The sequence below is a fragment of the Taurulus bubalis genome (assembly GCF_910589615.1).
Source record: "Taurulus bubalis genome assembly, chromosome: 1".
NCBI lineage: Eukaryota > Metazoa > Chordata > Actinopteri > Perciformes > Cottidae > Taurulus > Taurulus bubalis.
In genome coordinates, this window is record NC_136589.1 from 45,043,350 (window position 1) to 45,059,202 (window position 15,853).

A 15,853-nucleotide genomic window follows, 5' to 3' on the forward strand; every position below is an offset into this window, starting at 1 on the left:
AGCCCTGCAGTAGTGCCTACATGTACCAGGATGCATTGCGTAAAGGCTTCTGACTCCCTGGAGGACCCCCTCACAGGGGAATCCTCATGTATTTGAGCGGCTCCCCCCTGGCTACCCGGAGAAATGAATGAAGCTCATTTTCTCGGTTAAACACCAACTTCTGCACAAAATGTGCTTCTGCACGTTCTGGCTGACAGCACTTTGAGGCATCATAAACTGTTAAGATGTTGCTGTTTGATAGTTTCACCTGCTCTATAATATGCAATGGATTTCTTTCAGGCCTCCGTATCGCGTCACAAAATGTTCTTGTGCTGCAGCGGCTGCATAGTCTGTACCATTTAGCCTCGCTGTTTGTGTCATCGCCCTCGGGCAAAAGCATTCGACTGCCCTTAATTTACAATCTGCCATTCGGATTTTGCAGACAGGCACTTGAATGCAGCATTAGGGCCCCGTCTGCGTCGGCCACGCACAGCCAGTTTAAGCCTCTTGCCTCAGTCAGTGGACGTAATACCTCATGATGTGATGGAGGGACCCGCCCACGTGACCCGATGGCAGGCACTTGTTTGTTTTTGTAGTTTTTTTTTAATAAGTCTGTCATTTTACCATCAACACCCGTGAAACTAATGACAAATTGGAGCAAAGACGTCTGACTGACGGGCGTCACATAACGTGATGATATCTCATTATGTACTTAAAAGACCCAAATTGGCCTCATATAAGGGAACAGACCCTGTCACAGTGCCATACCTTTGCTTCCCCCAAATCGACGCCGACGGGTGCGTCTCAAATTATATTACAGCATTAATTATAGCAGGACTATTGCAGATTAGCAACAACCCCCCCCCCCCCAGCAATTTAGCAGGAAACTGTGTCGCTTAGCAACACCGCCGCCCTCTCAAAAAAGCTGGGTCGTTGGCAGATGACAAACACTAATCATTAATTAATATAAAAGAAAGAGATGTATTGCACATCTGCGTTCACACATGCAGGGAGCTCCGGGTCACGGGACAGGTCAAGGGGAGAGAGAGAGAGAAGAGAGAGAGAGAGAGAGAGAGAGAGGACACCCACTTGCTTCGGAAAGGGTGACATATTGGAAGGGCTGCAGTGTAATTGACGTGTTCGCGTTATGAGCAAGCGCATGAACTCAGTCGCAGTGGTCACCTCAGAAAACCCCCTGCAGATTATTTCCCCACACAACTTCCTCCCGCATCTGAAACTTTTACTTTTTTTTTTTTTGAGTCGAGCGACTCTTTCTGGCAAAGACACGCGCGGCAAACGGAAAAAAAAAAACCCTCTTTAAGAGAGCTCATCGTATAACCAGTGATACAGATTAAAATGGGGACCATGACAGATTGGATTATGCTTAATACGCCATTTCATCTCGTGTAACGTGGCACATTCTGGGCTCCGTGCCCTTGTTCACGAGCTGCGTCCGAGTCACAATTAGCCCACATCTCACTGACGGTCCCTTTGAAGCCGCTGCGCTGCGCTGCGCCCGCTGTGTGCAGACCGGACCGGTGGGCCACGGGGGAAGTGGACCCAACGTGCACCGGATGACGCTGCGGGTTCATGTGACGTCCCCGTTTGCGCTCTCCAAGTTGCGTCTCCGCGTGCGTTGTCGCACAGAGGAAACAGAAACACCAGCATGCTGTTCTGGCACAGAAAACCTTCCAAGATATAGAAACTTGAGCGCGCGTGCACGTGGGGGCGCGGGCTTCAGACGCGCTTCATCATCTATATACGTAAAGCTTTCATATCTTCGACCCCCCCCCCTGCACTGAGCAGTAACGGGACCGGGACCCGCGCGCCGAGAGCTCAGAGTCCGGAGTGCCGCGCGGCGAGGGGAGGGAATCCCTCCCGTGTCTGACGCTCCTCTTTACCAAGGAAACCCACACGCGCGCTCTGACGCAACTGCCCATTTTAGGAAACATGCGTCAATGGACCGAGACAAGTCAGACCGACCTGTGAACTCCACTGCGGGCGCTGATGTTCGCATCACAAAATAAACCCGTCCGCGTGCATCTGGGCTGCTTTGACGGTCCCGCCTGCGGGTCGGCGGTGTCTCCGGTGTCCGCTGGGCGACGGACGGTCGCGGCGGATCTCTCGGTTGCGTTGCCTTATCCAGAGCGCAACCCCTCCCCCTGTAGAAGAAGTTGCAACGCCCAAGCCGTGACGTGGGCCGTTTCGTTGGTGTTGAAAAGCCGTTGCAGTTTCTTCATAGTGCCATTGAAGTGAGTCATCTCTAGGAAGTGTGGTTCAGAAAGGAAAAAAAAAAAGAAAGGAAAAGAGAGCGAGAAAAAAAAAAAAAAAAAGTTCGAAGTGTTCCGTGAGCAGCGGAGAGCTCAGATAGAGAGAAGAGGACCAGGAGACAGCAGAAGATTAGCCGGCAGTAAGCGAGCGTTCACCTGCGTGCGTCACTCTGTACCTGCGCGTCTCCACCGGGTCCGCCTGCGGAAGGTGTGCGGCTGACTTTAGGCTGAAGTTTGCGCACCTGAGAGGATCCACCATAGCGCAGTGAAGGTCTTACCTGCGGCTCAAGCGTCATAAAGAAAGAAGAAGCACAATAAGAAATAGCCTTCACGAGCAGGAAGACAATATTCATTCGAAAGTGGCGACATTTGTGCGATGCTGTAGTTGAGTTCACGGGAGCGTGTTGCACTTCGTCTTCAACTCTTCTCTGGATATCCCGAATTAACTCGAGCTCAGAGGATTTAAAAAAAAAAAAAATCTTTCTCTTGGTGCCTTTTTTGAACTGCGAGGATTTAAAAAAATAAAAAGAGGGGGCGGAGGCTTCAGATCTTAAAGAAGTCCCCTCTTTCCCCTGGACCATGTACCAGGACTACTCCGGGAACTACGACACCTCGTCCCGCGGCAGCAGCACCTCTCCGGCCCAGCCAGAGTCCTTCACGAGCGGCAGCAGCACGATCGGAAGTCCGGTCTCTACCTCAAGCTATCAGGTAACGCCGCGACATCAATATGAATAACACCATAATCACGTCGATGCCAAGTGCGCAACATCGGACACGTGCACGTCGTTCATCGTACAGGTTGATTTTGTGCAGTTAATATATTTTATGAAAACATTCTAGCTTTGGGGAGGGGTGAACCCGATGACACGGATCCTATCGATGACTCAACAGATGCGGGACTCGACCTGCTCACAAATATGTGTTGATCATTCTATTTTAATTATGTCACAGGTTGTCTAAACACCGTCGGTGTGATGTGTCGAATGTGAAACGTACGTGCGTGCGTGCGTGCGCGGTAAATGGCGAATCGGTGGTGATTTTGCACATGAAAATGAAACCGCACATTGCGCTTTCTTATGGTGAAACCAAACTTTAAAAAGCTACAGGCTACTCTCACATGTGTTGCTGATGGTGTGCAGGAGAAATGGGACACGGTGACATGTGATGCGGTGACATGTTTTTTTTTATTTGCCTGATTTCCAGATGTCTCTGATATGTTGTCGCGCTCATCTCTCCAGTCCGTGCGTAAAACTGTAATATTCGTGGGGTCTGTGCGCGTGTAACAGCACCGTGGGGACGGGTTTACGCGCATTATAGGGGCAATAATGCACAGTACATGTCATGTATTGAGTTATTTATTTACCCAGTGCGCCAGTTGGGAGAACGCAACAGGCGCGCGCTGCTTCACAGGGACACATCGCCAGGATGTGTCGGTCTTGGCCACCAGATATTGCATTTCTGGAGCGCGCCAAAGACCTTATATGCTGTTGCAAAATATGACATAAATTCAGTTCAGGTTGGACTATCAGAAGTGACACGACCACGGATCAGATTGTGGTCCCATTTTCTTCGACGGGTCTCGCGCTACACATGGCACATTTCTTCCAGCAGGAAACGCGTGCTCAAAAACCTCCCCCCCACTCCCCCTTCCAAATAACCCGTATTTCCTTACCGAGAAAATTATCCCCAAAAAATTGCACACGCAGCACGTCGTGCGCGCTCCTTTGAAACACCCTGCAATCATCTCCTCGGTGTCATCGGGTCTCACACCTTCTCCTGGACCCGCGGCGGCGGTAGGTGTGCCGCTGTGAGGACGCCGTGTCCATACTCTCTCTAATGATGGGATGTAAATCATAAGGAAGAGGCATGTTGTTAGCGCGCAGTTAAATCGGTTTAGTGCACTTCTGTGGAACAGCGTCGTCAGAGCTCACGCAACATTACGGTAAACTGTTGGCCCGTAGCTCTCATTGCTGAGGCTCCCTGTAATCACACTGTCGGGCTGGTTCCCATTACGGCGGGCTGGAACACGACTGTGTTGAGACATATCAAAGCGGAGCATGTTCTCCATGTTTTAATTAGAACAATATATTTAAAAGTTCTATCACCCAAACTGGGAATCCCCTATATTTAGCGTAATAACTCAACAGATTGTTTTTTGTGTGTGATTTTTATACTCCATTGGTTGTTTATAAGTATGTGAATTCCGCTCACATAATTCTGTCTGTCTGATCATGCCATGCCCCCCCCCCCCCCCCCCCCCCCCTTCTTACTGGAACTGCTCGCGTTTCCCATGTGCTTAACAAATCCCATACACAATGACTCACCACCAGAATAAACAAAGTTCCAATAGACTGTCGGGATATCCGACGGAAAGTCGGGAATAACGGCGATGTGAGGACGTGCGTAATTTACGCACACTGTCTGCTTGTGGACGTAATACTGACCACACATATTCTCATACCGATATCGTTTTTAGAGTAAGTTCCCACAATCATGCAGATTCGTATACTTTTAAAATCTTTGGATTTGATCCATAATTTAATCTTTTTCCTTGAGACCAGAAACATAGATCCTGCATCACGGCTCTCTACCCACAACTGAGGGCGAAGGCATCCTTTTGCTTTAAATAAGTAATTGTTAATTCCAATATTAAAATTATAAATTGATTGTCACTTATCATTTTGCATCTCAGAAAAACAAATCTCTCAAGTCCTTATAATATAATAAATCTGTGCCGCCGTACCACCACATTATATCCATCCAGCATGTAATATGTGTATTCATCCTCATGCCGGTCCAGATGTGTAGCACTCCAGTGCTCTGTCTCATGGTTATTGTAGTAAAGTGAGATGCTCTGGACACCTTGGGCTTTCTCTGTGTGATTCACAGCATGTGTCACTGTTCCACTCCAGGGGTTACAAACATGTTGGATTGAATCATTACTATAAGCTCGTACTGTGGAAAGTGTGTGAATGTGATAATGGTGGGTGGTGGTGTGTGTGGACAGAAACTGAAGATGCTCTGCGGATGCTGCACCAACGTTTCCCCTCCGATGCGTTCCCTCTTATCCCGCCTCTCTCTTGTCCCCCTCTCTTCCAGAAGTACAGGGTCGACATGCCCGGCTCCAACAGTGCCTTCATCCCCACCATAAATGCAATCACGACCAGCCAAGACCTGCAGTGGATGGTGCAGCCCACCGTCATCACCTCCATGTCCAACCCGTACTCCCGCTCCCACCCGTACGGCCACCACCTGCCCAACGGCTCGGGGTTGCTGGGCCACAACACGCTGGCTCGGCCCGGGGTCATCCGCTCCATCGGGGACGCCAGGGGCCGCCGCAAGAGGGACGAACAGGTGAGGGGGGAAAACAGCAAAATAAGGCCTCTTTTTCTTTTTTTTTTCAATAGCTGGATGCTGGTTTCTTTTAATCTTTATCTCTAAGACATTTGAAGTGTGTTCACCCTGAACACACAGTATCGCATGTTCCTCCAAAATCATGAAACATGAGTTTATCTTATCATGCCAATACATTCTACGTGGCATCAGTGTTCTCCTCCCAGCTCAGTGTTTATACTCCACGTTGCTCGGTGTTGATTGAGCGCGTGTTTGTCGAGCAGCTCGTTTTACGGCTGCGCTCCTTCTCTACTTTTGCCCTTAGCTCACCCCGGAGGAAGAGGAGAAGCGGAGGGTGAGGCGCGAGAGGAATAAGTTGGCCGCCGCCAAATGCCGCAACCGCAGGCGAGAGCTCACGGAGATGCTGCAAGGGGTGAGTGGGAACCTGCAGACCGGAGCCGCCGCATCGGATCAGAGTGTGTTGTCGGGTTCACTGAACCTTCCTCTCATGCGTAAAGCACCTCTGGCTAGTGAACAATCAGGCTCCCAGTTGTTATCGTATAGTTATCATATATTTATTTTAGAGATGAATAACAAATAGGGCAGGAGAATAAAAAGTCACACTGGTTCAGAAGTCTGGCAGGAGTCCAGATTATTTGTTTTAAGACTGTTCGAGCACACCTAAATTTACAACCTTGCATTACTGGTTTGACTCTCTGAGTGCGAGGCCCGAGCGAGGAGATGACAGGCGATGAAAGGCTTTTTTGTCTCGGGCAGCTGCAGACAGAGGTAGGGCTGTCTGCAGCATCTAAACGGACTAATTAGCCGAATTACAGTGAGGTGGAGCTTGTCAGGCCTTTAAAAAAAAAAAAAAACAGGAATGGAATTTGCTTCAGGCAGCTGTCTCCGTGAATGAAGGACATTTTGTGAAAAAGGGGCCAATTGCTTGTCTCACAATCCCACATAGAGACACACACACACGCACACGCACGAATACACACACACACATCAGCAAACACACACACACAGCCACCGCCTCTAGAAAAAGAAAAAAAAAAGCCTTTCCGTCTAAACGCATTTTTTTTTCTTTCTTCAAAATTCCAAATAAGGAAGTGTCGCTTGAACAGTGTTCCTAGCCGCTCCTCTTTGATTGACTGAAGTTCCTCACTAAGCCCCTCCCCTTCCTCATACCTTTGGCCCTGAGTCAAAGTTCTCAGACAGCATGTCAGCTTTTCTTTATCAGCCTGATGTCTGGAGGTGTTTATGGGTCTTTTGTCCTGAGTGTGTGCACTTCCATGACACGCTCCTGATGCAGATCTCATATCTCCAGAGACACAAACACAAACCGTCAGAGTCAGATTCATGTCCAGTCCAAATGGCCCAGGAAAAGTTCCTGATTGTGCCACTTCCCATGGTTAGTAGAGCTGTAGTGGACGGACAGTGCCCTCTTTTGGCGTCTTGGGGGATTAGTCCAGTGGTTCTCAAACTTTTTCTGTCACTCCCCAAAATATTCGTGCTCCAACAAAATTGTCACAAAATGGTCCATGCTGAAATGTTATTGCAATAGCATCCTTTTGTGAATCCATCTGATGACAGGATAAAAAACAATTGCAATCACTTTCAAGTAAACCAGATTGATCCATCAGACAAAAACAAACACAATGTGCTATCACTTTGTTAGAACAATGCAAATAAATACATATATATGTATCTGTGCAAAAAAACCCTAATATTTGGCAAAAAACTATCTTATTGTGGCTTCATTTAACCTGTTTTGCACTGAATATATGTTCAATATCATAACAATAAAGAAGAAGAATAAAGAAAACAAGTTAAAATATTTGGCAATAAAGAGTTTAACTGAGTTTTTACACTGCATATCTTCTCAAAACAACAAATATGTGTGAGCCATCAAGTTTTTTCAGTATTAGTGGCTGCAATGAGCCGGCTTTTCTCTCCAAACCTTTGTAAGACAGGGTTACAGGCTTGATACGGCCGCTCTCAATTCATGCTCAATGTTGAACAATGTCTGTATTTAGTTTTGAGAGGAGACAACAGAAAAGTGGATCTCACTGAGGTAGGATTTGGCGAGTCACCAAGAATCTTGGCCATTGCGGCATAACGTAAACATTACACAAAGGTACAGGCCTTTCCCCATGTATTTATTTATACATAGTGTTATGTCTGTGTACTTTGTACTTTTGTAATATGTTAAGTTCTCAATACATTTGGTGAGTAAATCAATTCTGCAGTTCTGCCTGTAATACCTCGGCGCCCCACTAGAGAGAAATACTGGATTAGTCGCACATCTGACGGACCCGACTGGGAGAAACTTGAAATGATTCACTTTGTTTTGCAGCCATGGCGTCACTTTCTTGGCTATTTGTTCTGATCAAATTCAATCGGTCCTGCTTCTCGGTTCTGACCCTGAACCGTAAAAGTCGTCGCTCGGTTCACGTGTGGCTGTTCCACGTTGTTCTCCATTTCTCTGTCCCCTTATTTCCTGTCAAAAATGCCCCCCAAAATGATGAAAAGCAACCCCCCAAAAAAAGAACCTGCTCAAACTGTAGCGCTCAACCCTATTTCCTGTTTCTCCCTCCAGGAGACTGAAAAGCTGGAGGAGGAGAAATCGGACCTGCAGAAGGAGATCGAGAACCTGCAGAAGGAGAAAGACAAGCTGGAGTTCATGCTGGTTGCCCACAATCCCGTGTGCAAGCTCCCCACCGACGAGCGCCACCAGCAGCAGCACCACCAGCAGCACCACCAGCAGCAGCACCAGCAGCAGCAGCACCAGCAGCAGCAGCAGTGCGCCCCGCTCCCCCTGACCATGCGCCCCAACATGGGCAGCCGGCCTCAGATTAACCACGTCGTCGTGAAGCAAGAGCCGGACGAAAGAAACGACGTGGGCAAGCCCCAGCGCTCCGTCATCAAGCCCATCTGCCTGGGCGGCGGCGGGATGTACTGCACGGATGGGGACAGCCTGAACACGCCGGTGGTGGCGGCGTCCACTCCGGCCGCCACGCCCAACGCCCCGAGCCTCATATTCACCTACCCGAGCATGCTGGAGCCCGAGAGCCCCTCGCCCTCCTCCGAGTCCTGCTCCAAGGCCCACCGGCGCAGCAGCAGCAGCGGGGACCAGTCCTCAGACTCCCTCAACTCGCCCACCCTGCTGGCGCTCTGAGGGAGGGCCGCGCTCGGCTGAGAAACAAACACTGTGGCTGACGGCGAGCGTGGGGATCAACGCGCCTCCCCTTTTAGAGACCCAAGAGCACATTCAAAAGTCCAGACCAAGCCCCCCACCCCCTGCAGGGAGACCCACAAGGGCTACGCCGCGTGTTTCTTCTTGTTCTGCTTCAGTGTGCTAAAAAAAAAAAAGTGTCCTCCCTTCGCCATTTCAACTCCAGAGTATCAACTTGTTTACTGGGAAGACAATTCTGAAGAGAAACACGGCGCAATCTGGCAACTGTGAGTCGGTGCGACCGCAACCAGAGAGCGCGTTAATATATATATATTTTTGCCAATGTTTCAAAAGCCATGTGGCCGACACTTGCACTCCGCCAAGACGAATCAATAAATCACTAAACGAGGTCGGCGTTCTGCGGGGGGTTTCTGAGGAGGAGACTCGTCTCCTCTTCCACTGAGAGTTCCTAACCTCGATTCAGGAATCGCTACCAGCAGTGTGAACACATCTCTGACGCTGTTTCCATCTCTTTAATCGTGTTTACGGCCTGTGCTGATTACATTTTAAGAAGTGTTTTGTTGAGACCTCGTCCTCTCCTTAATCCGCCTGTAGAAAAGCAAAGGGGTCGCCTGCGTGGCGCCCGAGCCTCCTCAGTGTTGCAAAGGATTACGAGCCAATCAATGACTAGTTCCTCAATACTCTAACCTTCTATTTTTGCCATAGCGGCTTGACTTTACAGTAGTATCGGTGTGCTTTTCCTCAGTGATTCTGTACATGAACTTTTACAACCTGTTTATGACAAAGTGTATGTGATTTACATTGATGTCAGGGAGATCTCTCATGTGTAGTAGAACCCCGTGGTGAAGAGCGCCGCGCGGTCTAGTGCTGCAGGCGGCGACGATGCACTGTACGCTGAGGGTCGTCGCCTCCTCGCGTCACGAGGGGGAATTTTTACGCTCAGACGACACAAAAGGTTGAACAAAACCCTCCTCCACCGGATCACGACCTTCTTTGTCTGTGTCTCGCACGGTCTGACAGGGCGGGTTTCAAAAAGCCTAAAAAAAAGGTTTGTTTGACACGTGTAATCCTGTAATTTGTCCGTCTTTGTGTAAAAAGGAGGGGATTTTGCTAAAATTTGGAGAAAAAAGAAAAGAAGAAAAAAAGCCACTGTGGTCTAGACCGTCTCCAGCTGCCAATGATGTCAACCCTGTTTATACTGTGTTTGTACATCTGTCACTTTTAGTAAAGCAGACAGTCAATGATGTTTAAATCCAAGTCAGACAAGCTGATTTTTTTACGGGTGTGTGAACGTACGCCAACATGGAGGTACTCTGTCGTGGGGCCAGACGCTGGTCACTTTCTGACAAAAGAAAGGGACTCTTTATTTTAAATTTTTTGAAACAGCTGGCCTGAGATGAAAGAGGGGACACCTCGTGAAGATGTAATATCTCTGAAGTTCTAAGAAGCACTTCTTTTTTTCCGTCGTTTTTACATGTGTGTGTATCTTTAAAGGGATGAGGGTTTTCAATACTGTGCACTGAGAGGGACACAACAGCGATGTTTGGGACTGTTTTTTTGTTCACTTCAAACATTCCTAACGTCAGGGGTTTTAGACAGAGGGGTTGTCGTCTTCGCTCGAAACCTTTTTCTGTCGATAGAGGAGAACACGTTGTGGTTGGAAGACGTTTGGTTGTGCCGGATGCAGAAAAAACGGACTTTGCAATTCAATACAAGCTGCTGCTACTTTGGGAAGAACGCGCCGGCTGTTTCTCTTCTGATGATGTTGTGTGGATGCAACCTGGGGGGGAGGGGGGGGGGGGGGGTCTCTGATCCTGTATGACAACATAAAGAGTAACCAAAAACATTACTGTGGGCAAGTCTGATATGTCTGTACGTTGAAATATTCTGCAGCCCCTCGACACACATAGGAAAGCCATTGACTGTAGATCTTCTGCTGTACATGTCATCTACTGTCTGTCGCCTGTTTTCAACTACTATTACTTCTTTTCCAAATGCTTTAACTGTTCAAAATGATTCAAAATTAATTAAAAAAAACAGCAATATGTATAGCAGTGTTTGTTAATTTAAATGAATAATAATAAAATCAACAAAAAAATTACTTTTCAACCCGACGTTGTGCTATTTTGTTCATTGGGATGCACTCACTACACCACCACCCTGTTTATCAATCGTTCTGATCAGTCCGGAAGAGGAAAGAGTATCTGACACTGAAGACAAGCTAAAGCAGCACATCAAGTGGAGTAAACCAAAAAGACAAAGGAAAAGGCTAAGACAAAAAAAAGCAACAACTATCATTTCAGGATTCATTCAGAGCCTGATTGCCTCTATGAAACATCGAAGAGTCGTCACACAGAACATGGTAATATTGTCAACAATGTAAATAATATTGATATTATTAATTTATTATTTAACATGCTGCCTTCTCATAGTGTATTCTGGAGATTCTTTTAAATTGTTTTTACATAATTATTATTTTGACAGTATAGGACATAATACTCATATAACCATTCAAAATTCAAGACATTTTTCTTGCCATAAGCACATTTAACATTTAAACTTACTTTGCTAGGTCCTCCTTCCACACAGAATTACAATAACTTAAAAGTTAAGGCTTAAACATTTGAATAAGATATTAAGAACAATATTAAGATATATTCATATAGATATGTAAATATATATATTTATCATTCAAAATATTTTATTTTAAATATATATATATATGTATATATATATATATATTAATTTACCAATTTTTTATCTGGAGCCTGCTGGCAACAAATTGATCCTGATGAAACATAATAATAATAATAATAATTTCATCGTGAACGTTTTGTTTTATATATCTCCACATCTTATCTGCGGACAGCATATTATTCAAATCAACGCCGTATATTTGAGTTGTTTTACTCTGAAAGAGGAGACAACGAAAGTGTCTTTTAAAAATGGGCTTGCACTTCCCTCGTGTGGTCACAGAGGAGAATTACAACCCCAGGAACGACAATCACGGAACATTGTACAGCACAGTCATGTAGTTATACCTGAAGTATAATTATATTTGACTTATAATACACCATGTTTTTACAGTAAATCTACTGACGTGTGATTGCGCCTTCTTACCACTGAACACGAATATACACGCGTGACAGGCATCAACAGGACCACCGACACTTCCGGTGAAAACTTTCAAAATAAAATAAATAAGTTTGTAAAGAACCTGTTGTTTTTGCCTTTATGTTAGAGAAATATACTTTTTTTTAAGGTTTCTAATCCAGTATTGATAGAGTAATGTGATTACTAGAATTTTTATTTATGTATTTACTGACGTCTTTCACTTATTTGTATACTCTCTTTAACCTGACGTTAGGTTCTAATATGACTTTGATCAACACTTTTTTCTCATCCTTTTTTCATTCTTTATTTCAGCACACAAATCAATCTCTATACCTTTAAGCCACTAACGCCACTATCTGCATCATAACAGCATGCAGTACTCATACTACACTTCACCTGGCACAAATAAATGGTAATTAAATGAACTATTCATATTTCATGCACCAAGGTTGTTTTGACTGACGGTTCAACTTTAAATGAATGCAACTTGAAATTCTGATGACCTTATTGATTTGAGTGTTTTATGGTATGAACGGTTGCAGAAGGGACTGGTGTGAACCGGATCCGTGGGCACGTTCTTCTTCTTCTTCTTCTACTTTTTCTTCTTCTTCTTCTTCTTCTTCTTCTTCTTCTTCTTCTTCTTCTTCTTTGATATTTTGGCAGATTGCAACACTAAATCTTCGGTGCAGGCCACCACCATGTAAAACAGGATGTAGTTTACTTTATTCTGGAGCACACTTTCCAGTGTCAATGCTAACTATAAATATAACTATACATTCCATTATTTTAACTTGAACTGTCACATGTGTTGCATGTTAAGACAGGTGCTTTTTATTTGTCTAACCCTTTTAGATATGCAGCCTCAATGGATGGCTTCTGGAGAGAAGAGGGACGTTATACAGACAACAGCTTCTCTGTGCTGAAGCTCTGAGGGAGGATCATTCTTAGCATTTAGCATACACATTATTGAAAATTCGATAGCCTCTTTAGCTTCTTCACAAACGCCTTTAAAATTCATGAAATTACAGGATGTGGCGTGCAGCTCATCGCCCCTGATGTCCTGAAGCTGAACTTCAGCCTATTGAAGGAGCTCGTGGTTCTTTGTTGCTGGCCTTCGGGACACGAGGAGTTGGGTGAGACGAGGACATTGCGGTGAGGTGGACCTGAAAAACACGTCTTTACACAGCCGGAAACTGCAACAGTCAAATTACATCATTTGTATTAGTTGAATGTTTTTTGTGTGTCTCCATCCTCCAGAAAACTGGTTCTCAATCTGGTTCTCGAGCATGTACTGTATGTCCGACATAATTATAAAAAAAGTATAATATGTCACAAAGTCATAGTATGGTTTTTAGTATAGTATACAGTTTTTGTCTTTGGTGGTTCAGAAGGACCATCAGACACTGTAAACCTGAAACCAGCTTTCTATTGAATCATTTGACAGGGAAATGAGAAAACTGGGAAATTTATTTGGGAAACGTTATTCATCCTGGTCACATGACATCTATTGCTTCTGTCCATCCGGGGAGAGGTCTCCTCCTCTGTTGCTCTCCCTCAGGTTTCTTCCCTTTTTTTCCCTGTGAAAGGGTTTTTACTATCTTTATTGGGGGAGTTTTTCCTGATCCGATGTGACGTCCCGGGACAGGATGTCATGTGTACAGATTGTAAAGCCCTCCGAGGCAAACTTGTATTTGTGATGTTGGGCTATATAAAATAAATTGAATTGAATTGAATACTTTTCATCGGTCTAAAATTAGCTCGCAAACCGAATGCTTGAAAACAATCCGGCCGTACGCATCGTCCCTCAACTCCAACGGCAGTCTCGTGTCTCAGGTTGCTAATCGGACCGTAAACGATGAGAAGAGAAGCGCACGGAAACAAGAGTCTTTGTCCCGGATATCTGTGACTGCACTAGAACCCCAGAGATACTTTTTTAAATATTCATTTGTATATCAGTTACCAACTGGTAGGAGACCCCGAGGAAGACCAAGGACACGCTGGAGGGATTATATCTCCCGGCTGGAATTCTTGTAGAAAACCCATTTTTTCCAGTTTTGTTTGGTGCATGTCACCACTGTATGCCTCCACGTTTCATCACCTCGTGGGGGTCAGCGCAGTACCAACAACATGTTCCTGTGTCCTTCACCACGGAGAACGCCACACATATTGCTGACGGGGCGTTCACGTATAAACGCTAAAGCAACTACATCGTAGTGTGATACTGTGTGACTTTGAGCTTAAAGGAAGGACGCAGGAGGCGTCCAGGGAGGAAAAAGGTGACCATACCCCTGAGTGCTGACAGGGAGGTTTATTTAAGGGCCGAAGCCACAAGCTACTTAGCAATTCTCTGACATCTGACGGCTGCAAAATACCACAAATGTTGAAGTCATCAGCTGATCTGACTATCGCAGAGGCCACGGTTTATATTGAAATCCATTGGGTTGAGTTTCTGTCGGCCTCCTTATGGAGGGCAACTCTGAAATTTGGTCTGTTCTTATTGATCAGCACATTCTTATCTGTGGAGGAGATAACTGGGATATGACACACATGCGTACGTACTGCTGATGAGGCTGTTATGCGGCGAGAGCATCAGACCGCAGGACGATTGAAGGTTTGCTTGCATAGTCAACACAAACAAGGATGAAATATAATCTGATTACAGACGCTTGGCCGTGTTGCTCTGTTTCCATTCTTTAAAAAGCTTGGACTAAAGTAACCGGCAGCTGGTGCTCGCTACATATTTGCTGTACAGACGTGAGAGCGGTATAGATCTTGATCTGGACCGCCCATCAGAAGTGGACGTAGTCACCAAGTCTTCAACCATGGGTTCGTGGACTGCCGCTTTGAAGCCTCGAGTTTGGTATTTCGGCTGTTGCCATTTTGGATTTTAGGAAGCGGGAGGAGGGTGGAGCTACAGCAGGAGTTTTTAGTCAAACACAAATGTTACGGTTAACTTTCATGAAGCGTAAACACACTGTGAAAGGGTTAAAGATGAAAGATTAAAACACAGACAACTCACAGACTGGACAACGCTGTGGTAGCGACCTGTCAATCACAAGGTGGCCCCGCCCTTAAGCATACCCTGCTTTACACCCGTCGAGATGCTGACAAGCTGAGTGGGTGGAGCCACATTTCCTGGCAACACCCATTGTTGTTACGACGGGTCAGCTGCCGTAAATCAGTTTTATGATCATAGAATGGAGGAGCTGCGCTTTTTTTTCTTTTGTCAATGCCTTAATGTACAAATAGATAGATAGTTTTTTTGTAGACTTAATTCTTACAATATGCAATACTGCTATACTATACTGAATATTGTTTTGCCACTACTACATTTCACTTCATAATATATATATATATATATACCATAATATGTATGATGTATGATTTTTTATTTGACCATATCATGTCATGCTGTTATTATGAGACTTTACTTTCCACCAGGTAAACCTGAACATGCACACCTCTCTTGAGGTTGACAGCGATTATAACCGCACAACTATATAGATTCTAATTAACTGGAGGATACACTTTTTTCTACACGTAGATCTTAAACCCTTGAATATAAACAGGACATTGACTTTGCATGTAATCTACTCACGCGAATAATTCGCGTCGCGTTTGGTATGAACACAGCATTAAGGCTGAGCCGATCACCCTACAGAGGAAACTCATTTCGGCCACTTTAAAAAAAAAAATACAAGTTGGATAAAATCTCCACTTGTCCTCTCCTTGAATGTAGTTAGGTGTTGGTAGGTGCCACGAACTGCCAGTGCGAGTTGTTGTCAGAGAAGTGCCCCGACTAGTCAGAGACTTGCCACCAGTAGTCAGAGAGGTGCACTGACACCTGGCTGCCACAACTTCTCACATGATGTGGGGGATGAAGGAGTGTGTGGGGTTAAACGTTTCGACATTGCATGCTGGAACTCTTCGTAATCCTCCTGTACCCGCTGGAGAGGGT

General features: G+C 45.6%; 1 protein-coding gene across 2 annotated transcripts; it reads left to right on the top strand.

Annotated features, from left to right (window-relative positions):
• Nucleotides 1–2,245: 2,245 nt before the first annotated feature.
• On the top strand, nt 2,246–10,864 carry fosl2 (FOS like 2, AP-1 transcription factor subunit). Of its 2 annotated transcripts, none has more exons than XM_079231031.1 (4): nt 2,246–2,957; nt 5,349–5,603; nt 5,908–6,015; nt 8,185–10,864. In XM_079231031.1, exons 1-4 carry the CDS (start codon nt 2,829–2,831, stop codon nt 8,761–8,763), a joined length of 1,071 nt encoding a protein of 356 aa, XP_079087157.1. In that variant the 5' UTR covers nt 2,246–2,828; the 3' UTR covers nt 8,764–10,864. The 2 variants fall into 2 exon arrangements, with proteins under 2 accessions (XP_079087157.1, XP_079087158.1); XM_079231032.1 differs by having other exon boundaries at nt 5,352–5,603.
• The last annotated feature ends 4,989 nt before the right edge of the window (nt 10,865–15,853 follow it).

What these genes read in the sequence shown, in the direction of transcription:
- fosl2 (XM_079231031.1), top strand. Translation starts at nt 2,829, where the DNA reads ATGTACCAGGACTACTCCGGGAACTACGACACCTCGTCCCGCGGCAGC. An exon ending in TCTCTACCTCAAGCTATCAG is followed by an intron (nt 2,958 to 5,348) that starts GTAACGCCGCGA and finishes CCTCTCTTCCAG; the next exon opens with AAGTACAGGGTCGACATGCC. An exon ending in TCACGGAGATGCTGCAAGGG is followed by an intron (nt 6,016 to 8,184) that starts GTGAGTGGGAAC and finishes TTCTCCCTCCAG; the next exon opens with GAGACTGAAAAGCTGGAGGA.